This window comes from Furipterus horrens, unplaced genomic scaffold (assembly GCF_987537825.1).
Source record: "Furipterus horrens unplaced genomic scaffold, mFurHor1.1.pri manual_scaffold_2, whole genome shotgun sequence".
Taxonomy (NCBI): Eukaryota; Metazoa; Chordata; class Mammalia; order Chiroptera; family Furipteridae; genus Furipterus; species Furipterus horrens.
The window spans coordinates 149,867,561-149,893,512 of NW_028327172.1; the positions used below are offsets into that span (position 1 = coordinate 149,867,561).

The window sequence follows — 25,952 nt, forward strand, 5'->3', positions numbered from 1 at the left end:
AAACAAACAAACGACGAGAGTTTTACCCTTCTCATAAACAGGAGCTGATCTGCCCATTGTAGATTATGGTGCCCAGAACACCACCCATTCCACTGAATATATATTGTTTTTTTTAAATGCCAACCAATGAAATGCTCTATTCAAGCGTCCTCTTCTCTGGATTGTAAAGCTCTTCAGTTACACATCAAAGTCAACCCTATGTTGAGAAGGTCAGTGTCAAACTAGGAGTAGATGGAGAGTCAAGGTTATTCTTGCTTAGCAATCTGGCCTTGAAAGAGTGAGTTACTGTTCGCAGGGGCAAAGGAACTTCTGTTTTGTTGTCCTTTAGTTGATGATATGCAAGTAGATTTATTAGCATTATGCAGGAAGTAGAAGGTCATCATGAAACGTGGTAAATTATGAGAGGGGCCAGGGGGTCAAGAAGAGGGGGAGTCCATATTAGACTCTTTGGCTAAGAGTTGAAATATGATGGAGCACATACTTTGAAAATTATGAGTAACCTTCTCAACTTTGTCCTTAACCTTCATGTCTCAGGGTGCAAATCGGAGGGAATGTGGCTTTGCGGGAATTTGGGAAGGGGGATGGTGATGGAGCCTTGCTATTTTCTTGTGGGTTCTCTAAGGAGGGAGTGCTAGGGGGTGAATGGCGCTGAGATCTCTCCTAGAGCCCCAGAAGGACCCCATATGCCTTCACTTCAGCCTCTCATCCACAGCAGCCTCCTGTGTCTTCTAGGCAGAGGAAGTGGAGAGAAAGGTGTGTTTTCATGCAGGATGTGTTCAGACCAACAAGGAGCACCCATCTCAATGGTTCCGCTCGACTCCCTGACTGCAGGTCCTCCTACCCCTCACTCCACCTGAAAGTTGCTGACCCAGACCTCCTTTAGAGGAGGGAAAAGAAAACCATTTTATCCCATAGTGCTAACATTTCAGTATGGTGTCTGCCTGATGTTCTAAAAAGGACAGGAGATGAGGCAACGCAGGTAGATGGTTTACGTGTGAAATAACAGTGTCCCTACAACTCCTATTTGGTAAAAACTAACCAACCAACCAAATAAAGAACACCTTTTCAATAATAACATATTTTGTTTTCGAGTAACAATTTCTGTTGTTGTTTTTTCTCAAGCATATTTCTTTGAGATTTGTTCATTGGATATTTTCACTTTATTTCTGTGTTTTGATGGCATGGCAAGGAAGTTCTCAATTAACTTTTTGTGTCTTTCTCTGAGAAAAGCAGTTGCTAATTTTCTTAAACGTACTTTTGAAAACCTTTTAATTGGCACCACCCAAAGCCCTGATGATCTTTCTTTTGTGAACTGTAGTTGACCCCCAGCTCCAAAAGTTCCATATTTATGATGATAAACAGGAGCCACAGGGCTTCTAATTTTGCTATGGGGCTATTCTCTCTCTTCCATCTCACTCTCTCGGCTTCTAAGTGTAGGGCCAGAGGCTGTTTGTGTTCTCCAAGGCTGCTTGTTTCAACTTCTTGCTCTCGCTATTTCCAGACAATTAGCAAAGTCTGTTTAGAGTTGAATTGTTATGTGCATTCTACTTTAATTTTTTGGAGGGACACATGTTAGACTTCTCCAAGAACTACTAGAATCCAAACTTCTGATTCCAAAATATTGGAATCTTTACCTATTTTATGAACAAAAGAATAAACTAGATATTAAAAATGGCAACTAATAGTATTCACCCAGCTAGGAGAAAGTATGAACTCTGCTCCAGTAACTTTGAAATTATGCTAGAGAGCTATCACTTTTTTTTCTTTTTACACCTTCAGAGAGTATTTTCCCTAATTGCAATGTTAAAAACACTAATTTTTAATTAGGGCCTCAGTTAAGTTGTAGTTATTGTTGATGATGGCCCATGTTTTCCTTGTCTGTTTAAATAACATCAGTCAGTTTTTGAGTGTAAGAAAGGACATCACTCTTATTTGATTGCTATTAGCAGTGAAATGGGATTGTCAAAGGTAGTGTTTGTATAAGAAGGCCTTTTTTCCCAATAAAACTTATCAGCCTTCACAATAATTTTTAGCCCCCAAATACTATGGCTATTCCTGGAGATGAATCGGCTGGAAGCTGGGAAATGAGGACAGGGCTCGGCCTTGAGCTCTGATTCTCTTCCCTATTAAAACTGTTAACCTTTATCACGGCTCAAGTGTGAGAAGCCTGCTTCTTAAAGTAAGACCCAGTTGGATCATGGTTAGGCAAGTGTTAACTGGCATCTGTCATTCTACCAAAGAAGCATAATTCCCTTGTAGCAGATTACCAATAGGCAGCTACTGGAGCAAGGATGGAATATATTACAAAGCCTTTGTAATAATGAGGGGGAAATAGAAACCTGGATTTTGGAAGCTCTTTTTTCTTGAGGGGTTTTGAGTACTTTTGTTTAATGTTCCAGGGAAGGAGGGTTTTGGTGAATTGAAGAGAAACATTACCCAACAAATTCCATATCAGGTGGAGATTTTTCTCCTTTCAAGAAGGTCTGAGAGCAGCCAAGAATCACTAAAGCAAGGCGGAATCGGGGTGACAGGTTGGAATGCTCTCCATGGAGCCCTGAGTGGTGGCTGGAGGGGAGTCCGCAGGTTGGCTGAGGAGGCTGATGTGCATGGTGGTGAGCTTGCTGGCTGGCTCCCAGAGTAGGCACAGCTGCCTGGATCACATGTCTGAACTCCTCAGACCCAACAAAGTAGGAGATGGTCAAGAGGTAAACCCTCAAATCAAGCCAAGGCTCCCCTCAAACCAATGCCTCCGTCCAACCTTTCATTCATTCTAGATGTTCCTGTCTAAGCACTGGAGATGCCTGCCTTCCTGGTGCTTACATATTGGGGGGTTGGAGGGAGGCAAAGAACAAACAAGTAAGCAAAATATCTAATGTGTCAGTTGGTATTGAGTGCTATGCAAGAATACAGTGTTCCCTCACTTATCACGGGTATTATGTTCTAGACCCCTGCGAAGTAGGAACCTTACATTTATTCTACACTCTTAAGCCTGCGTAACTTTAACAAGATACGTATGCAGTGGTGCAAAATCCTGCGATACAGCGAAAAATCTGCGATAAATAATTAAATATAATATTTTTAAAAATCCCGCGATACAGCGAGGCCGTGATAAGTGAACCGCGATATAGAGAGGGACTACGTAACCAGAATTCTCGAGGAACTGGTCATCTGATGTCCATAGGCTGCACCTGGTTGGGGCAATTCTTAGAATTTCTGTCACCCTTGTGGAGATTACCTGGGTTAACTCTTCCTACATGTTTTATAAAACACTGGACAGGAACATTTCCAAATCAGCTCACTCGCATTCCCCTTTGTTAAGCGAGAATGTGGAAGCTCAGGAAAGAACTCTGAGGTCTCTTAGTGAAATATCAGACATTTTATAAATGCTTATATAACTAGATAGCCAGTGTATTTATCTTAACACCACCTTTTATTTGCATGGATCTAACATTTTCAAATTTCTCAGAGATCTGTTGCATTATTTTAGTCTCATACTCCATGAGGTAGGAAGCATAGATATTGAAACATAGAACTGAAGGTAAATGACTAGGGTTAATATTACAATATTTAACAGTTGTTTTGGTGAGGGCTGCCCACTGTATTGACCCAGTGGTCATGAACAGTGGTGTGGCTCCAGGGAGAACTGGCTGAATGTCCACCTTGCAAATGACAGGTTTAGTTGCTTACTTTGCAGTCTGTTTTTTGCAGACATTGGTAAAGTGATAGAAATAATTGTGTAACCCTACCACCTTATTACTTTGAAAGCCAGTACTCTTTTGTATGCATAAGTAGACGAAGTGTATTTACTTAAAAGAAAAATCTGACTCATTACCTCCATTTGACTCATGAGAACACAAGAAAAGAGGGGTTCAGACACTTTGCTCAGCCACATACTGACACAAGAGCTGTGGCAGTCTTAATACTTATTAGGTTTTTATTAAGCAATAAATTGTGTTATTATAACATGCTAGTCACTGGGTTTAGCATTTTTCAAAAGCTATCTCATTTCATACAACAAATTGTAATGTAAACAACCTTATTACTATATTTATTATCTTATTGATGAGGAAACTGCACGTGAAACATGACCAAAGCAGCATTTCCAAAGTAATATGCTCAAGATCTCACAGGGAATATGTTGAAATTGGGTCTCAAGCCCAATTCTGTCTCTTTCCAAAAGTTATACCTCCCAATCACCATCCTGAATTCACTATAGGATTATTCAGGATTCCTAGGAAATTAGAATTTATTCAGAGTTCCCTTATGAACTCTTTGTTAGATGTTGCAGTCTTTTGGTTGTTCATTACCCTAGAGAGTCCCTCAGACTTGGTCCTATATTTTAAGATTATTATTATATTATTTACAAAGTCTCACAAGGATACTTAATTTTATTCATCTGTAATACTTTGAACACTTTTAGAAATGAAAGTATATTACAAGAATAAACTGTTTCCTGTATTCACAACTGTAAACTTACTTTTGCCACACCCTGTATTGTTGTGCTTGCTGAATTCAAGGCGCCCCCTGGTGGTGGAACTAATATAAAATCAAAGTGAGAAAAAAATGGCAAAATCACAAGTACAAAGAGGCTCTGCATCTAGATATAATTTTCTTATTCCCATTTGTAAGGCTCTCAAATGGATAAAAATCTTCTTCTCCTGCTTTTTAAAATGCATCTGTAGATATTTATATAATATTCAAGTAAAACAAGCTTAAATAATTTGATACCAAACTCCAGGTGACTTTTCAAAATGATTTCTTATTCTTTATGACAAAAGTAATATATGTATATTCTAGAAATGTTCAAAAGAACATATGAAAAGTAAAAGAGTCACTTATAATTTCATGACCCGCATGGATTAACAGTTTGGTGTATATCTTTCTGTTTTTTTCTATCCATATACACTGATAGAAAACTTACACATGCTGTTTTATGTAACATGATGTTTTTCTACTTAATTATAAGTGTGAATTGTATTCTGCATTGTTACAGAGTGTGCTCCTATGTTGTTAGTGGCTGTTTAGTTTGGTTGGTTCCATTATTACATCCTTGTGAATTATTGTAGATTATTTTCTTAAAGTTAATTGCTAGAAATAGAATGGCTGAATGGAAAGGTATGCAGAATTTTAAGGTATTTTATATTTATTGCTTGGCTATTTGTTAAAATGAAGCATCTTTTTGAGAATGCAATTTTTTTTTAAAGCTTGTGGTTCCTAACATTTGCACTCCTTGTCTGTGCCAGGAATTGTACCTTGTGTTTTGCATGCCTCACTCTCATTTAATCCTCACAACCACCTCGTGAAGTAAATACTATTATTGCCCCGACTTTAAGGGAAGGAAAGTCAGGCTTAAAAAATTAAATAGCTGTTATGTGACTTCAAAAGCAGGGAGATATGGTAGGTTTCAAAAAATTTTGATAAAAATAGCACTTTGTATTCCTTGAATCTTGAACTGAGTGGAAACTAATACTGACAATTCTTCTTTGGTAAAATATAGAACAAAGAAGTTGACAGTGTCAACCAATGGTCATCGGCATAATTCAAACACCAACAGGAAGCCCCAATTTTGGGTACAATGAAGAAGGAAACATTATTTAGTGCAAACAGCTCAACGGTAATATAGCATGGCTCTGAAAACAGCATTGCTGTGGAACAGCTCTATAGTGCTACAGCATAGCTGTGAATTATGATGGTGAGGATGCTCCCATGGGGTGCGGGGTCTTCAGCTGGGAAACGCAGTCTTTGGTCTTGGCTGGAAAGTGCTACCAGCCAGAGCAGAGCTGGCTTATATAGACAGAAGTCCCCATCCCAGGTCCCTGATTTGTCAGAATAGAGCTGCTCTGATTGGTCAGAGCTGCACAGCTCCTCTTGGATGGGGAAAGCCTCAGTCCCATGGGTACATATAGGATGGGCTGGCTCAGGTGGCAGAAACAGTGCATGCAGGCAGTTCAGTGCAGAGGCTTCTCTGTAAGGAGCAATTTGTGTAAGAGACCCCTGTGCAGAAATGGCTGCTAAGCTTCTGTTTGTGTGTGTGTTTGTTTGCTTGTTTTTAAGCTCAGTTAGCTTCCAGGAGCCCTTTCTACTGTCTTTTTTGTTGTTGTTCCCAACAGTAATATAGAGGAGGAAAAGGAAATAAATTTGGAAACATGAATAAAAATCTGAGCTACTGTTCTGTCAATTAGATCTTCATGTCACAAGAAGAAATGCTGAACAACTCAATGATCATTGTGTAATTACAAACATTAAGGGACTCCTAATATAGACATGATTTCACTAGATCTTGTGATTTTTTTTTTTTTTCATGAATGTATTTTCTTTAGCCACAATTAGTCTTGAACCTTGTTAAATTGCTCCCAAGTAGTCACAGGTTGACTAGAAGTAAAATGATATCACAAAATTTTCAATTTGTGGACAAAGCTGAAACTTTTGGTGAGTTTTTAAATTTTAGCAATCCCCAGCATTCCTTAAAGTTTACCTCTCATTGTTGCTTACTGGAAACCTACAGTTCACTTTTTACACATATATATACTTTTTAAAAATTATTATTACCTTTATTATACAAAACTCAAATCGATACAGAAAAAAAATAGATATTGTTCATCATTTACTGTTATAAATACAGTTTGTTCATTTTTGCTTCTCTCTGCTACATCTGTGCATTAGGCATTTGCCCCGTGTTTACTATTTCTGATCAGTTCTTTTCAGGCTGATCAGCATTGCCTTTATTGTTAGGAAAGAAACTTGTGATCTCCTTTTTCTCCCTGCCTCACTTAGCCTTTCAAAGAAATCTTAAGTAACCTTCAATAAAGCCACTGCTTCTGTAGTTTCTCTGCCATTTTCTTCTTATGATACTCACTGGATTTTTTAGGACTCTTTGAAATAATTACAGTGTCCTTCTGTTTAATTTTTACATCATTATTACTTTTGATGCTCCAGCTGTTTCCTTGAGGTGGTGAGTCTTGCATTTTTTCTTAATCTTGATGTAACCTTGTTATATTGATAAAGTATTTGCTTGTCATTATAATTCTCTGAAGTGGCTCAAAGATGCTCAGCTCCTCTCCTACCCACTCTTATCTTTTTTAGGAACAATTTTCTATTTTATAGTCAAATTCATAAATCAGGCTTCTAAGTTCTACACACTTGACTTAACAAGAGTATATGAGTGGCCTAAGAAAATCTAGTTTTCTTTTCTCTGCTATCTCACTCTAGAGCTCAAAGCCTATAGGGCTCAAAACATTTTCCATGCAAATGAAGCCTGCCGAAGAAGTGGAAAGGTTTTCTGGGAGTTTAATTTTGTAATCCTGAGAGGATTTATCTGTCATTATGGAGGTTCACGCTCCAGTGGCCTCAAGTTCTGGAGCTTTCTCTCCATTGCATCTTCTGAGAAAGACCTCCCGCCTCTCTCCAGCACCCCTGGGTCCTTTCTGCTCTACATCTGTGAAACTGTTTCTGCTTCTGTTGCTTTGACCTCAGTCAGTGAAGACAAGAAAAGACACAACCAGTAGAGTTGGGATTTGCTCCAGAGTTTGACACCTTCCACCACTTGTGCATTTCTGTTGCCCCTACTTTCTTGAATCTCAGATGATTCTGGCTTAAGCTGCTTTAAGTGACTTTCCTTGTCCCCTAGTCCAGGTTTTCTGTTCTCGCAGTTTTCTGTGTTGCACGTTGCCTGCAGAGAGAGGCTGGGGTCTTGTTGTCAGCAGGGCTGGTCCCCTCCACCCACTCCTCCGCATCTCTGTGCTGGGCTGTGGCTCTGCTGGGTTCTCTGCCCTCCACCATTTTATTCCCCATCTCCTTGTGATGGAAGCCCTGTGATATTTCTGTACCCATTTTTCCCATTTTCTGTCCATAGCAGCTCTTCAAATCTATCATCCTGTTTTTATCTTGCAATTTTATTTATCATGTATGTACTTGTATGGAGCTTTTATTATTTGTACTGTACTTTGGAATATTTCTTTTATAGTCGATGCAGCCTATAAACTTTGGGGCAGGAGAACCAGAGGGGTCTACAGCAACTATCACCTTTTTAGCAAGAATATACTCACCTTGAAAAGAGCTTTGGTTTTATTTATCCTCATCCGAGGCATTCTCATTGATTTTAGAGAGTGGGGAAGGAAAGGAAAGAGGAGAAAGACAGAGAGGAATATCAATATCACAGAGTGTGACAGAAAAGCACTGATAGATTGCCTCTCACATGCACATAGACCAGGAATCAGACCATCAACCTAGGTATATGCCCTGACCTAGAACTGAACCCATGACCTTTCAGTGTATGGAATGATGCTCCAACCACCTGAGCCACACCAGCCAGGGAGAAAAGAGCTTTTCTCAGTCCAGCTGATAGTTCTTCTAATGGTGTGACTTCCCTTTTCCCTTAAAAGTCCCTTTGAGTTCTTTTCTTTTTAACCTCTTAAGTGAATTCTGGGTAGAATATTTTAGAATAGTCCTTGTCTGGAGACCTATCTTTGGGCTTTTTGACTTTTGGATATAGCCATTTTTGTTCAGATGTTCTTTTTCTCATGTATATTTGTGCCTAATATGTGTGAAAGTAGGTCCTAAATAATATAAAATTATTCAAATATATACGCATTACATATGTACATGTATTGTATTAGTGGTAAGGATCATGGATATTATATAATTCTATTCAGATAGTATTTAAAGGCTCTGTATGTGTTGGTTATCCACACGGATACAGGCACAGCTCATTTTATTGTATTTTGCTTTATTGTGTTTTATGCAAATTGAAGGTGTGTGACAACCCTGTGTTTTTGAGCATTTACATTTTAGTATTAGCATTTTTACCAATAAAGTGCTTTCTAATTAAGGTACAGTAGTCCTTCTCTATATTGCGGTTCACTTATCATGGCCTCACTGTATCACAGGATTTTTAAAAATATTATATTTAATTATTTATCGCGGATTTTTCGCTATATTGCAGGATTTTGTGGTACTGTATACATGTGTTGTTAAAGTTGCGTAGGTTTAAGAGTGTAGAATATGTTTTAAGAACATAAGTAGGTTTATAAAAGTGTGGAAAAGGTTAATAAGGAAGTGGGAAAGGTTAATAAAGGACTGGGAACGGTTTATAAGTGTGTGGGAAGGGTTTATAAAGCCTAAAAATATATATAAATACTAAAATAAATGTAAGGTTCCTGCTTCATGGTTTTTCACCTATCACGGGGGCCGGGGGGCTAGAACGTAATACCTGCGATAAGTGAGGGAATACTGTATTACATTTTTTAGACATCATGTTATTATACACAATATTGTATAAACGTAACTTTTATATGCACTGAGAAACCAAAAAAATTTGTGTGACTTACTTTATTGCAATATTTGTATTATCGTGGTGGTCTGGAACCAAACCTGCAATATCTCAGGTCTGACTGTTTATATGCATGTACCGTAATATACAAAGTGAGCTGTCCAGCCATGACACTTCATTGGCTGATATTTTTTTCTCTCTTTCTTTTTAATTGTGGGAACATATATGTGACATAAATTTACCATTTTAACAGTTTTTAAGTGTACACGATTCATTAATGTTAAGTATTTTTACATTGTTGTGCAGCCAAGCTCTAGAACTCTTTTCCTGTCACTAAATTGAAACTCTGTACACATTAAACAATGACTCCCCCTTCTCCTCTCCTCTTAGCTCCTAGCAACCATCATGCTGATTTCTATCCCTGTGAACTGACTACCCTAGGTAACTCACATAAGTGGGCTCATACAGTATTTGTCTTTTCTTTTGACTACTTATTTCACTCCATAATATGAGTATACCACATTTGTTTATCTTCTCATCTGTTGAGTTGCTTCCACCTTTTGGCTATTGTGAGAAATGTTGCTGTGAACATTGATGCACAAATATCTCTTTGAGACCCTGGTTTTAATTTTCATTGACTGATTTTGGATACAAAAGTAAGTCATTTTTCTTGCATGAGGATTATAGAAATATTCATTTTTTAAAAATGGAAATATTTTTCATCCATGGTTTAAAAAAAAGTTAAGTTGCCAAAAATTATTGTGTGGATCAATGAAAATTGAAGTATTTAAATACTGGCACAGAAAACATGGTAAATTGACAACACACTCCAGAATGAACCCAAAGGTTCAGATGTCAAAATATGTTCCCTGAATTCTAATTCTGATCTCTGTTCCTATAAATATTCATAGGGTCTTATCATGAAATCAAGTCTTGTCATCCTGCGTGGCAAAGCACAGACACAGACCACTGTATTCGCGGGCCCGTGTTTGTAGAACAGCCCAGTGGCCATTGTACCAGTGGCCAGTGCCAATCAAGCTGGCAGGTGGGGCCCACCACCAGATGGCATTAGGCCTGGTATTTCATTCTGGCTTTGGTAATTCCCCTGCAGTCTTGGGACAACCTCAGGACAACAGGTCAATCTTGTGACAAGTTCTCAAATGACAAGGTGAATTTAGATGGGTTTGTGGCAGGATATGTTAGGGAAACTCATTGCCAGTCAGGGATTTAGCATTTCTGAAACATAGAGATGGAACCGTCACCATTTTTTCTTTTTGGGGAAGAGGAGAAGAATCAGCTGTGCTACATTTTTATCAGGAACAAATAGATGGTTCATTTGGTCAACCTGTTCTTTTTCTCTTCATGTTTTCACCCTCTCTCTCTCTCTCTCTCTCTCTCTCTCTTTTTTCCCTCTTTCTCCTGATACACAGGCTTTGCAGTGCATGCTGATCTCTCTACAGGCAGAACTTGACATTCAAAGGTACTTGATGAAAATTGAATCATCTCAGCCAGTTAGTACTCTACCTTTTTCTTTTTTCTGCATTGGGTTGCACCTCACCGCCTGCCTTTTCACTCAGCTGTGTGTGGCATTCTAATCAGTGTCAGCCACTAAACAGAGCGCCTGTACTTTGCCCGGTCTGCCCGAGCTCTGATTTAATCTCGCAAAGCCAATGCTTGCAGCATCCTGAAATGTGAATTTTTTGTTTAATCGTGACAGGTATTATTAAAATGAACACTAATTGCATGCTTGCTGTGAAATATTTTGTTTATTTTCCACAACTTGAGTTGTAGAATCAGCAGTAATGCAACAGCAAGTCCGAGATCTGGGCACAGATCTATTCATCATGGCTCAGATAAAATGTTAAAACTGGAATGCAATGGAAGTTTTCAGTACTTAGATACCTGGCTTGGTATTGGATACCTGTGCCAACTGACCCTTTGGCACATAGCTACTCATGTCGTTTTTGTCCCCCAAACATGAGCTGTTTCTTTATTGTCCCCTGATCAGACCCAGGGCAGAACCATTTGGTCTGTGCCATGAGGTTCCAAGTGTCTGGCTTGTACACAAAGGTGGCCTCCTTCCCGCTCAGTCTTCAGTGACCATACTGAACTCTTTGCCTTCCCTCTTACTAATCAGTCTCTGATTTTTTTAGGGTTTAAGTTTACAAGCTCAAATTAGGGAGCCCCTGCCCAAACAATAGACATAGAAGTAAAAGCTGGACTAGAGGAAATAACAGAGATGCAGTCATACACTATGCTGTCTGAGTTTTGGTGGCTCCATTACCTTTCTTTTTTTCCCACTATTCTTAATCATTTTCACATTTGCATAATTCATGCGAAATAGAAGCATCTTTATGGTGGCCTTGCACACACATTGTGCACTAAGTAGACATGCAGAAAAAGAAAAGAAGCCACTCTTCTCTACAACTGTATACACTGCCATCCATTCTTCCTTTCTGCTGTCAGAACAGGGATTTGCCATCATGTTGTGGAATTTCCCATCATAAGAAATTCACAGTTAAGGGTCCCTCTATTATTTTCTTATGCTTAAAACAAGTGAATTCTCAGTGCTGACTTCTGTTATTTTTTGACAATAAAATTGACAGCAAATTTGGCAGAGGTACTGAAGAATGTTTTCAAGGTTGTTTTCAAGCATTTATATACAAGTTACAATTATTAGGTATTATTATTTTGTTAACACCTAGTATTTTTATATTTATTGAGTGAGTATTTTAACTTACTTTCACATACACATTGATCAGCTCACTCTTCTGTTTCCATAATAGAAGTAGAATAAAATGGTGAAGTTGTTTCCAATACTGGAATATGATTTCGACTTGCAGAAGGAGGGGGATGGAAGTTAAGGGTAGAAACTGAAGGGGTTCTTCTTCCCCTCTGGTAAAGGAGTAACTAACTCATGGGGCCTCTGTACATGTCAAATTCTCTCTTTTGAAGTTGGAAGTAACTATCTACTAACTTCACAAGGCCAAGAAAAAGGCAAGGTAGACACAGGAGAGATTGGTTGGCATCTTCTGTCACATAGGATCCCACAAGCTATGGGACCCCCACCTCAAGTAAAGCAGGGAACAGAGCCATTTAGAACCATCCTGCAGAGAATGGTATTACAAAAAGGGAGTTAAATGTCAGTTTTGGTTGACAGATCCCTGTGTATTTTTTCAGTTACCTCTCACCCTAGCTATTCAAGTAAATATTCTGATTCTTTTATAAGAGTGAGAACTAACATCAAAATTAAGCTGTTATGCGGGGCTGCACTGCCAGTGCATGGCAGGATTGGAGTCTGCCTTTTTTAAAGACAGTGTGACCAAAAGAGGCAGGTCCACTCACTCTAAATCTTGCCCTCCTTCCCTCTCACCAAACCCTGGTATTCTCTCCTCTAGCAGGGCTAAAGGAGAAAGGAACCCTGAGCCTGAGAAGCTAGTCAGAACTTGGACAAGGTGATTTTTCCTTGTAAAATTATTCTGGTGAGATTGGGAGGGCAGTTGGTGGTGGTGGGGGTGTTTGAAAACATGAGTTGGAACTCCACTCCCAAGGTGTCTGGAGAGGGGCTGGCCACCAGCACCAAAGGCTTGGTGGCCTTGGGCACCAAATGTCCCCTCTGATCAGCTCCCTGTGACTTTCTTCATTGTTGGGGTAGTGAGGACATCTTCAGATCTCCCACAACAGGCTGAGGGAGGTGGCCTCTGTTATCAGAGAAAACCCCTTTGGTTTCACAACAAGGCAGTTAAGCTCTCAGGCACCCACCCCTGGGCCTCATGTCTTCTCCAGCAAGAGCTGAAGCCAGGGCTTCAGGGATGAGCTTAATAATGGCTTTTGTCAGAAGGCCTTCAAAGGTGCATATTTTGTACTAGGTGGTATGTTGGTTGTATTTGACTTGAAATTTCAAAGCCTGCAAGCAGGTCCCTTTCCTTTCATCACTATAATAACAGCAGTCCTCACACAGACACCTTTTATCCTGAAGGCTTTTAAGTGCATTCCTAGCTCTCTGAATGGCAAAGGCATCTGCAGCTTTGCTCAGGCCTCTCCCAATGAGCACTGTGGGAGCCAAAGCCTGGGAAACTGCTTCACTGTTTACAATGCACACCTTCTTGTTTCAAAAGTAAACAGAGACTGATTGAGGCAAGGCAGCTGGCCTTTAAGAGCCATCCACCTGAAGGTGAATAAACTAACAATCAAGAAGCCAAGGAGACAAATTTGTGAATACAGCAAACTGGGATTGGCCTGAACATTAAATTTAGTTTCATCCTTTCCAATATATATGATATTTTATACACCTCTCATTATAGGACAAAGTAATACTTATTACTCCTACATGAGACAAAATTATTTTCCTGCTTCATACTCTAAAAAGAATCATGTTTTGCTCATGCCTTCGTGAAAGGGACATTGATGTAATGATATCATAGGTCAACAAGAAAATAGCAATATTTTTCATCTGGTCTTTCATTGTGTTCTTTCAAGAGGAAAACACAACACTAAATAATAATTGAAGGGGAAGGGATTAGCCGAAGAACATATATGCACAACCCGTGGACACAGACAACAGTGTGGTGGCAGCCAGAGGGAAGGGGGGGCGGGGGTTTAGGTGGAGGTGGGCAAAGGGGGGAAATGGGGACAGCTGTAAATAATAAAAATAAATGTGAATTAAAAAATAATAATAATTGCAGGAATATGCATCTGAAAGGGATAGGGGGCTGAGTTAATGACATTCATATTTGGAACTTGCTGACAGTGTAACTTTCTAAGTCAACGGAAGGATGCTAAATAGGGATGATGGCAAGCTAGGCCTTCTTTTCTTCTTTAAATAGCCTTATCTTATGATGGCTTCAGAGGAAAGTCAGAGAGCAGCCCAATTCGGGGTGGTATTTCAGAAGCAAGCCTCTGTTGTGTTACGGGTAGGACACCGAGTGGGCGGGCAGGTCGCAGGTTGATGACTGACCTTGGAAGCGGCCCACCTCCAGTCCTGGTGAGGAGCCCACGCCCCATCTTCAGGGCAGTGGACTTTAGCTACTCCTCCAGGTGCAGCCAAACCTCTTAAAGAGAACATGAGAATCATATCATCTACACATTATGAAGGGGTTGAAAATTTGGAAACACTCAAGGGATTACAGAAAATTGTTAAAATCCCAGATTTGCCTGGATCGGATTTTAAGGGCCTAACGTAATGGTGTCAGAACTACGGATTTGAGAGTCTGTCTTTTTAAAAGGTGACGTTATCTGCATGTCTAAAATTTATTTGATGGCTTTTAGCTCTTCTCTCTTAATTTTTTGAAATTGGAAGTCCATACAATTTGGGTTCCTACAGAATTTTGTATGGTATAGGAATGAAAATGTGTCTCTGAGCACGCGGTTTTCCCACAAATTTGTGCCCTCATTTCAGGGGCCTTCTGTAAAGAGAAGTCCTTTTACTGGAAGCTAGTCATCCAGAATGCACAGGAAAAGATAGGAACGGCATGAGTACCTTCAGGTCAACATAGACAAGAATCCTTTCAGATTCCCAATGTTTTGTGGAAAAAGTCTTCCCTTCCCCTGATCCACTCTAAAAATAGCATACCTACTCAGTAAGTCTCAGAGAAGGAAAACTCTGACTCCAAAAAACCTCCGCTGCCTTGCGGCATACCTCTTCAGGGGAAAGGCTAAGGGAGTAAACCCCGACAGAAAATCCGGAGCCGGAGTCCCTAAGGCGGTTTGACGTTGTAGTCAACACCGGCAACTCCTGCGGCGCACCTGAAGCCAAGCTGTATTGACTCCGTCTTTCCCTTGGGCCCTTCAGCTGCGAAGGGGGGGGTCTGCTGCATGGGCAACAGAAGACCCTCCATATCACCCTGCCCAGGCTCTGTAGCTTCAGCTTCACTGGAGAGGACACTCCAGCGTCATCGCAAGATGTCGATTCAACACGGGAGGAGACAGATACCGTGTCACTCCCGAGTCGACTGCACAGCCATTCTCGGCGGTGCAGATAGACTCTTAAGAAGCTACACCATCGTCTCTCGAGACGGACGGCTGCCGACTCTCAGTAAGTCTCTGATTTTCCAAAGCAACATATTCTAATTTTGGAGTAATAAATAAAAAAAGCATATGACTCAAAATACTGTCATTAAAATAAAACTAATGCTAATATTTGGTGTTACTTCCCTTTCTCATTTTTTAAAAAAAGAATCCTTAAAACCACTTTGATTGTGACTGCATAGTATGACCACATTGTAATTTGTTAACCAGCTTCTACATTCTTTCTACATTTATACAGATTTTCTCCCTGACACTCTAGTACAGGAAGTATAATTTTTCTTAATTTTTGCAAATATAATCAAACTGGCTTGTGTTCAGCAATGATTGAAAAATTTATTCACATTACTTTGGGTCATAAAGAAATCCTAGGGAGCACGTCTAGTCCAATAGAACTAGGTAAGGCCTCTGAGTCTCCTGGGACTCACAGTGAATGGCTTCCCATGCAGTTATGTTTGCAGGTGGGTTTGTGGGGCTCCCTGAGATGCCCCCTAAATTTGGGCACCCGGTTTCAGCTACTCTAAGCATGCTGCACATCCTTCCTCCCAGTTGGGGCCCCTCCGTGTAAATGGAATCCAGCTCTCCAGAATTTGAAGAATGCCATCACCATCAAATGCCCCAGCACCACCAAAACTAGCATCCTCTTCCTGCCCATCTACCTCCTCTCCCATTCTAGAGGGCAACTCCAGGTTCATTTTCCAAATGCCTTTACTTTCTAAGCCCAGTCTGCAGAGAGGGTCTTCAGGGTGGCCTCTGTAGCAGAGAGACACTGTTAACAGCCCTTTCCCCTGGGAAGACCTTAAAACACAAAGGCTTGGCAGTTTACTCAGGAACCTGGGGAGAGGTATAGATATCCCATAATTTTGTTTGTTTGTTGCTGACAACTACAAGGACAAGATAAATTAAGAATATCTCAAAAGATTAATCCGACACACAAATAACATGAAAGAGTATCTGTGTAGTGTGGCACCACTTTAAATAATGAGCAAGCATCCTTTTTTGCACAGAGGTGTCCTTGTCATTTATTCCTTGGCATGTGGGGGAGGAGGCTTTGCCCAACAACGGTGGGTGGGTGGAGGGGTCCCGCTTGGCTCACTTGGCTCAGTCCAGTGCCTGCCTCGCCGCATGAGTGCCTGTGGCTGGCTCTAGACAGGAAGGCAATGGGCAGCGACTACTATAGTTTTGATCTGATAATGAAGTAATAGACACGGCGAAGGAAATGTGGAAACAAAAGACACAGTTGTACTTTGCTCAACTGCTGAATCGTCTGATTTTACTCCAGATCAAACATCTTTCTGTTTTCACAGGTGAAAATCATGAAAAATGTCTGGGTACTCTTGTCGTGGAAGGAGGGAGGAAGGGGTTGAAATATTACCCTTGAAGAAACGGGGTTTAAGCTGAGTTTATCAAGGAGAATTCATCAAAATAAATCTTGGAGGAAAGGCTTCCCCCTTGTCCTGGGGAAGGGAAATGTGAATCTTCAGAGCTAAATTTAAGATAGAAGAGATATCTGACACCCTCAGAGACACACACTTGGAAGCCGGCATTAAGATGGGGGTTTGTGCAGATACGTCCTATCATTGTCAGGCCTAGAAGTCCCTGGTTACCAGTCAGCCTGGCATGTGTCCACAGGCTGCCCGCAGGAAGCACCCAGATATACCCTAAACACTAAATTGTGTGTGTTTATCATATTAGCAGGATCCTTTAGTGCTTGCACCAAGTTTTCTATGAAAAACAAAAGCTGATTTCTTCTCTAAATCTCTAGGGCCAGGCCCACCCCAAAGTTTCATAATTATGCTACAACTGTAGCTCTCTCTTATGTTTGTATTGTAGCTCTCACATCCACCTGTCATATTCTAGGACTGTGGATATTCTCAGACTGCCACTGAGGAGATACTGGCTTGGGTTATGTTTTTCTGGCCATCAGCCACAGAAGTGGGAAGTAGCCAAAGAGCCATACAAAGACCTGGGCCTGCTGCTTCAGAAGCATACCTGGCTCTGGGTCCCAGGACTCACCTGAAAATGAAAATGGCAGGTGGCTGGCCAGGAGGGAGGAGCTCTCAGCAGCCAGGGGGTGGGGGACGACAGGAAGCAGGATGGAAGCCAAGTGTGTTTATGAAAGCTCTTCATCTTTCTTCCTATCCTCAGACCTAAACCCAGCAGAGACCTTAGACTTTGGAAACAAGGAGAGCTAAAGAAGGGATGAAGGTGACTACTCTTAGAAACTGAAACTTCCCGTAATGACAATTTGTTCATTCTCCTGAGGCTAGAAGATTGTGGGTCAGGATGGTGGAGAAAAATAAGTCTGAGATGATCAGTGTTTGTTAACTTCTAATATTTCACTCTTTGAATCTTTTCTAAGAGTACATAACAACTAGAAAGTTCTCTTAATTGAATTCAGAATTTTGACTAGGTTTGAGTTGAAAGTTTCACAAGTGCAAGAAAATGGGTGAAAGTGACTGAATGTCATGATTAAATTAACCATGTGAGTTAATGAGTGTTAGGATAATGAGTCATTGTGAATACATTTCCATATGGGATGCTTCATTGTATTTCCTAATACCCTATGACAAACTGGGCATTAATTAGGATGAACTAAAACTAGGTAAGGCAATTCTGAATTTTCTTCTCAATATATAAGGTAATCTGAAGCAAAGTAGGCTAACCAGAAACCCTAGTGTTCCCCATAGTTAACATATTATGTAAAACTATGTTTGTAGTTCATTTTTTGGACCTTGGTATTTCAATTTAGAGTTTATAGGGTCTGGAAAATGGAAATGAAAAAAAATCAATTCTTCTATCTCTTTCTTTTCTCTTCGGCTTTAGTCTCCAAATAACAACACTGCAAAGAATAATAAATTTGATCTCCTAGTATAGCATAAGGCTCATGGTGAACAATTCAGCAAATATTTATTCACAATGATAAAAATGCAAAGACTGCAGTCCTTTAAAAAGTAATGCTGGGCAACTGTGTTGCATGAACTTGAAACAAATGCAGAAACTAGATCCTAGTGCTAGCTCCCTGCATATTTCTGTAGAGCAAGAGCTGTAAGGTAACAATTAGAAGGTAAACAATCTCAATAAACTAAGGTTTTCTGGGTGATATAATTTCTTCTTCTTTTGATTGTGTATAGATCTTAGAATTAGGAAACTTTAGTCCTGAAAGTGCTAACTTCCAACCAATTCAATGTGTCTTACAGATGAGAACATGACTTAGTGAACTTATCCATTGCTCGGTTTTTGTAGAAACTGAACAAGAGCCAGAATCTTCAGACTCCTACACTTGCTAGAATTTCAGGTTTAAACTCTGTTTTCTCAATGAAGTTGCAGTGAGGGTTAAATGAGATTACCACATGTCAATCACCTAGCACAGCAGTAGGTACTCGATTTGTTAGTTCCTTTCTCTCTTCCCTCACCCTTTCCTTAAGCAGAGAATATTCCTAGCGAGACTGCGCATGCTGCAGATGAAGCAGAGCGGAAGTCTGCATGAAGCCTGTTACCCCAGCATCTCTTGTGACAGAAAAGCCGTCTTTGTATGAGAGAAGACTAGAAAGGATAAGTAGGGTTCAGGTGAACTGGTTATACAGACCACACCTTTCTTCATGGCCCCAAATAACTTCCCATTTGGGTTGGTAGGTTTAGAGTTGCCTGATGATTTGGGGAAAACCCTGGAAGATTGTAATGGAAACAGAGGGAGATGGGTTGGTGCCACGGGTACCCATGAAGCACAGAGGGAAATCCAGCCTTACAGACCCTTAACTCCTGCTCAGGTGGCTCAGAGAGCATTTCCACCATCCACTGCTTCCCACATCTGCCCTACACAGGGACAGCTCTGCACTCAAGCTTAGAGTAAAAGCTGCAAATGTCATGCTGCAGGTGACGCATGACCGAGAAAAGGTTCCACCTGAGCCAAAATGGGAACGATAATTCCCAGCAGGACTTTTCTATTAGGCCAAATCAAAATTTATGTGAAGATCCTATCCTCCCTTTATTGGCATAAAAATGGTTTTCTTTTCTCATGATAATAATTATACCATAAAGAGTGATATTTTCAATAGAAAGAGCATTTTTGGACACCCCTCACACTGCAAAATAAATCTTGGTAACCCTATATTGTACCCTCCCCCATATATATTTTTAATTATATTTTATTGATTATGCTATTACAGTTGTCCCTATTTTTCTCCCATTACCCCTCTACCCTCAGGCAATCCCCAAACCATTGTTCATGTCCATGGGTCATGCATATACATTGTTTGGCTTCTCCATTTCCTGTACTGTACTTTACATCCCCATGGCTATTCTGTAACTACTTATTTGTACTTCTCAATCCCCTCACCTCTTCACCCATTCCTCCACACACCCTTCTCATCAAAACACTCTCCATATCCATGATTCTGTCTCTATTCTTCTTGTTTACTTAGCTTTTTTAGATTCAATTGTTGATAGATATGTCTTTATTGCCATTTTATGGGTTATAGTTTTGATCTTCTTTTTCTTAAATAGTTCCCTTTAACATGTCATATAATAATGGTTTCATGATGATGAACTCCTTTAGTTTTTTTCTTCTCTGGGAAGCTCTTTATCGGCTCTTTGGTTCTAAGTGATATCTTTGCTGGGTAGAGCAATCTTGGCTGCATGTTCCTGCTTTTCATGACTTTGAATATTTCTTGCCAATCCTTCCTAGCCTGAAAAATTTCTTTTGGGAAATCAGCTGATAGTTTTATGGGAACTCCCCTGGAAGTAACTAACTGCCTTTCTCTTGCCTCTTTTAAGATTCTTTCTTTATCTTTAACCTTTAGCATTTTAATTATGATATATCTTAGAGTGGGCCTCTTTGCATCCATCTTGTTTTCGGACTCTCAGTGCTTCGTGGACTTACATGTCTATTTCCTTCACCAAATTAGGGAAGTATTCTTTCATTATTCTTTCAAATAAATTTCCAATTTCTTGCTCTTTCTCCTCTCCTACTGGCACCCCTATGATGAGAATATTGAACATCTTGAAGTTGTTCCAGGTGCTGCTTATAACTGTCCTCATTTTATTGGGATTCTTTTTCTTCTTGTTGTTCTGATTGGTTGTTTTTTGCTTCCTTATATTCTAAATCATTGATTTTATTCTCGGCTTCATCCACTCTACTATTGTTTCCCTGTAAATTGTTCTTTATTTCAGTTAGTGTATCTTTTGTTTCTGAATGGACCTTTTTTGTGCTCTTGAGGGTCTCACTAAGTTTCTTGAGCATCTTTATAACCAGAGTTTAACTCTGCATCTGATAGATTGCTCATCTCCCTTTCATTTAGTTCTTTTTTTCAGTTTATTTTATCAATTATGTTCTTACAGTAGTCTCAATTTTTTTCCCCTTTGCTCCCCTCTTCTCAGTAACCCCCTTCCCTCCAGCGAACCCAACCCCCTTAGTTCATGTCCATGGGTCATGCATATAAGTTCTTTGGCTTCACCCTTTTCTATATTATTAACTCCCCCCTGTCTATTTTGTACCAATCAATTATGCTTCTTAATTCCTGCACCATTTCCCCATTTTTCCCCCTTCCCCTCCCAGCTGATAACCCTCCAAATGATCCCCATACCTATGAATCTGTTCCTATTCTGGTTTGCTTAGTTGGATTTTGTTTTTATTTTTTAGATTCAGTTGTTGATAGTTGTGAGTTTGTTGCCTTTTTAATGTTCATGGTGTTGATGTTCTTCATTTTCTTAAATAAGTCCCTTTAACATTTCATATAATAATGACTTGATGATGATGAACTCCTTTAGCTTTACCTTGTCTGGAAAGCACTTCATCTGCTCTTCCATTTTAAATGATAGCTTTGCTGGATAGAGTAATCTAGGTTGTAGGTCCGTGCTTTTCATCACATTAAATACTTCTTGCCTGCAAAGTTTCTTTTGAGAAGTCAGCTGACCATCTCATGGGAACTCCCCAGTAGGTATCTAACTTCTCTCCTCTTGCTGCTTTTAAGATTCCCTCTTTATCTTTAACCTTTGGCATTTTAATTATGATGTGTCTTTGTGTGGTCCTTTTTGGATCTAGCTTTTCAGGACTCTCTGTGCTTCCTGGACTTGTATGTCTATTTCCTTTGCCAAATTTTGGGAGTTTTTCCTCATTATTTTCTCACATAAGCTTTCAATTTCTTGCTCTTTCTCTTCTCCTTCTGGCACCCCTATGGTTCAGATGTTGGCACATTTAAAGTTGCCATAGAGGTTTCTAAGCCCCTCCTCATTTTTTTCAATTCCTGTTGCCTCATTCTGTACTGGTTGACTTTTTTTTTTTTTCCCTTATGTTCCAATCATTGATTTGAACCCCAGTATTCTTCCCTTCATCATTGGTTTTATGTGGATTTTCCTTCGATTCATTTAGCATAGCCTTCACTTCTTCCCTTATGCGTTTCCCATACTTAAGCATACCTGGCAAGCCTTTGAGCATCTTTATCACCAGTGTTTTGAACTCCGTGTCTGTTAGGTTGGCTATCTCCTCATCTGAGAGGCTGGCTATCGCCTCGTCGCTTAGTTCTCCCACTGGAACCTTGATCCGTTCCCCCTTTTGGGCCATATCTCTCTGTCTCCTCATCTTGACAGGCTCCTGTGTTTGTTTGTCTCTGTCTCTTAGGTAGAGCTGTCACACCTGTTACGTTGTAAGGGGCGGAGCCTTACATATTCGTCAGTACAGGGTGACTGTACTGTGTGTGGGGGAGGCTCTGAGAGGGAACAATGCCACTTGCTCAGCACTCCCTCCTTTTCCAGGCACTTCTTCCACTTCCATATGGGACTGGTGCCTCTCTAGCTGTTGCCCTGGCCATCATTCCCAGAGCAGGTGGGTTTGTGGATATTCTAGGACCGTGGGGGCCCTTTAAACAAGTGGACTCTACTGAGAGACCAGCAGTTTCTGCCTCTGCCCCAACCACCACTGGTTTGCACAATTAGAAGCAATGAGGCTTTATTTTCCCTGGCGATGGGACTGTGAGCTATGCGGTCTGGTCTGGTGCTGGGAGCACTCCCCAGGGGTCCCTCCTGACTTTTTTTTAAACTATATTTTATTGATTATGTTGTTACAGTAGTTCCAATTTTTTTCCCCTTTGCTCCCCTCAGCCCAGTACCCCCGTTCCCTCCAGCAATCCCATCCCCCCCTTAGTTCATGTCCGTGGGTCATGCATATAAGTTCTTTGGCTTCACCCTTTCCTATATTATTCTTAACACCCCCCTTTCTATTTTGTACCAATGGATTATGCATCTTAGTCCCTACACCATTTCCCCATTTCTCCCCTTCCCCGCTCCCAGCTGATAATTTTCCAAATGATTCCCATACCTATCATTCTGTTCCTATTCTGGTTTGCTTAGTTGGATTTTGTTTTTATTTTTTAGATTTAGTTGTTGATAGTTGTGAGTTTGTTGTCATTTTAGTGTTCATAATTTTGATCTTTTTATTAAGTAAGTCCCTTTGACATTTCATATAATAATGACTTGGTGATGATGAACTCCTTTAGCTTCATCTTGTCTGGGAAGCACTTCATCTGCCCTTCAATTCCAAATAATAGCTTTCCTGGCTAAAGTAATCTTGGTTGCAGTTTGCTTTTAATCACATTGAATACTACTGCTTGCCAGTTCCTTCTTGCCTGCAAAGTGTCTTCTGAGAAATCAGCTGATAGTTCTATAGGCACCCCCCTTTAGGCAACTCTCCGCCTCTCTCTTGCTGCCCCCAGGACTCTGTCTTTATCTTTCACCTTTAGCATCTTAGTCATGATGCATCCTGGTGTGGTCCCCTCTGGGTCCAGCTCATCCCGGACCCTCTGTGCTTCCCGGACCTGTATGTCCCATCTCCTTTGCAGAATTTGGTATGTTTTCCTCACTTTTTTCAATTCTTGCTTCCTCATTCTGCACTGGTGGACTGTTTTTCTTCCTTATGTTCCAAATCATTGATTTGAACCCCGTTTCCTTCCCTTCACCATTGGTTTTGTGTGAATTTTCCTTCGTTTCTTTTAGCATAGCCTTCGTTTCTTCTCTTATGCATTTGCCATACTAACGCATATCTGTCAATCCTATGAGCATCTTTATCACCAATGTTTTAAACTCTGCATCTGTTAGGTTGTCTATCTCCTCATCTGTTAGGTTGACTATCTGCTCGTCTCTTAGTTCTCCCACTGGAACCTTGATCCGTTCCCCCTTTTGGGCCATATCTCTCTGTGTCCTCATCTTGACAGGCTCCTGCATTTGTTTGTCTCCGCGTCCCAGGTAGAGCTGTCGCACCTGTTATGTTGTAAGGGGCGGAGCCTTAGGGATTCATCAGTACAGGGCAACCTGTTTCACCACGTTGTGGCGCTGTATGTGGGGAAGGGGTCCGAGAGGGAACAATGCTGCCTGCCCAGCACTTGCCCCTTTTCCAGGCACCTCTCCCACTTCTGCACCAGACTGGCACCCCTCTAGCTGTTGCCCTGGACATCGTTCCCAGAGTGGGTGCATCTGCGGATGTTCTAGGACTGTGGGTGCTCTTTAAACAAGCAGACTCTGCTGAGACCAGCAGTTTCTGCCTCCACCACAACCCTCGCTGGTCTGCACAGTCAGAAGCAATGAGGCCTGATTTTCTCCAGTGCTGGGACCGTGAGCTGCAAGCTCTTGTGAGGAGCTGGGAATGCTCCCCAGGTGTCCCTACTGACTTTTAAAAATGTGTGACTGTGCTTTCCACCGCTGCTGCTGCCACCCCCACACTGTGTCCTCCTCACCCTGGCTCTGCCTCGCCTACCTGTCTGCATGAGTATTTCCTCTTTATATCTTTGTTGGACTTCCATGCAGCTTGATTTTCTGGAACTTCTGGTTGTCTCTAGTTTTGAGGTAGTTGTATTCCTTCTTAGTTGTGAGGGAGACTCAGCATGTCTGTCTACACCTCCATCTTGGCCGGAAGTCGTCATTTAGTTCTTTACTGGAGTTTTGATCTGTTCTTTCATTTGGGCCATGTTTCTTTGTCTCCTCATTTTGGCAGCCTCCCTGTGTTTGTTTCTATGTATTAGGTAGATCTGCTATGACTCCCTGTTGGTAGCATGGTCTAATGTAGTAGGTGTCTTATTGGGTTCAGTGGCACAGCCTCTCTTATCACCCAAGCTGGGCGCTTGAGATGCATGCACCCTTCCTGTGGAATGAGTACACCCTCCTCTTGTACTGAGCTTTGATTGCTGTTGGCAGGTCAATGGGAGAGATTTTCCCAGGCCAGTCAGCTGCAAGGATTGGCTGTGACCACTGACTAGCAACCTCTACCCTCCACGGAGGATCAGCTATGCACGAGCAGAGTGGTGGTGCTCCGACGTGGTCTGTAGCTGTCCACTGGGTGCACAGGCTCTGGAGTTTCCTGGGTGGTGCTTGGTCCAGTTATCTGAGATGGGGCTTGGAGTGGGGACCATACACTTTATTGTTCAAGCCAGTGTACATTTGAGAATGAAAGGAGTTACTACTACTAATAATAACATTAGAACAGCAGGTATTAAGCGGAATTGTCCCAGAGAAGCTACAAAGTATGTTGACTCTAGATATGGAACACTGGGCTTCAGGGGCTTATTCATGTGGGCAGGGAAGGATTCCTTGGAGAAGGGGAACATTGTTTGGGAGCAGGAACCCTTTAAAAAATGTCTAAGTGTCAAGTCAGTTAATAAGAGTGGAACTTTTTTATGTATTCAGTATTACTGGAAAGGATTGCAGGAAGCAGAATCCTGCCATGAGGTTGCCTGTGGAAGGGAGTGACTTGGTACTCAACTATTGGATGATGTGCATCTGTTAGCTTAGTTGAAGGAGCAGAGAAAGACATCAGGCTCCCATTCCTCAGAGTGTGCACAGTGGGGAGAAAAACTTAGTCTTCCTGCCTTCTCCTCTTGTATGTCCCTTGAGTGCACGAAGACCTGAGAACGGAAGCAAGTGACCTAGCTCAGTGTGCCCCTTAGCACTTCTCACCCATGTTCTTCCTCTTCTCCCAACTCACCCTTTAATGTCAACACTTACCCCCAAAGCCCTTCTGCACTCACAGTGACACACCTCTTAGCTCTTCTCATCTAGATGTTAAGTGTACATTGCCGTTAGTCCAAAACTCTTACCTTAAAAGCATTATGAGCTCAAGAACCATATACAGCACTTCTAACCCCTGGAGCCTAGCCCTTTGCTGAGCACCGAATCCCTGTTTCAAATGCTTTTTACTTCTCTTTTCAAAAATCATAGGGTATTTGACACTGGTGTCAGCAATTTCCATTGTCTTTTCTTTGCACTAACTGATGTCTCAGCAGCAAGCTGGCATCAGAGGGGAGGGTACCATGTGGGGAGATTGCTAATATGCAATAATAGTTTGCAGTGAGAAAATGAGTGACATAAAAATGAGGGGAGGAGTTTATTTTTGGAACTGAGTAGCTGTGGACAGAAAGTTGAAAATGAAGATTTAGCCTTTACATCTTTATTTTTATACATATGACCACTATGATGACCCTAAACAAGAAAAGAAAATTTAATTTTGATTTCTTCAAGGATTATTGCCTTTTGCAATGGAAAATGACAACTCATTAAGTGCATTGCGTCTCTGATAGGCTGCAAAGATGATCAAACAACAGAGGTTCTAAATGAAACCATGTTGCTTCAAGTAATATTCCATAGCTAGTTGGCTAAACTGAATGTCTTTTTTTTT

At 40.9% G+C, this 25,952-nt stretch overlaps 1 protein-coding gene across 16 annotated transcripts in view; it reads left to right on the forward strand.

The window, feature by feature from the left end:
- The window catches only part of KIAA1217 (KIAA1217 ortholog), a 312,344-nt gene that overhangs the window by 129,279 nt on the left and 157,113 nt on the right, over nucleotides 1–25,952 (forward strand). For 11 of the 16 annotated variants that reach the window (XM_090266607.1, XM_090266611.1, XM_090266612.1 and 8 more), the window contains exon 3: nucleotides 10,699–10,779. The exons of the other annotated variants lie outside the window; for them this stretch is intronic. In XM_090266607.1, coding sequence (XP_090122733.1) covers nucleotides 10,699–10,779 — 81 coding nt within the window. The remainder of the gene's footprint in view (nucleotides 1–10,698; nucleotides 10,780–25,952) is intronic. 16 annotated transcript variants of the gene reach the window in all.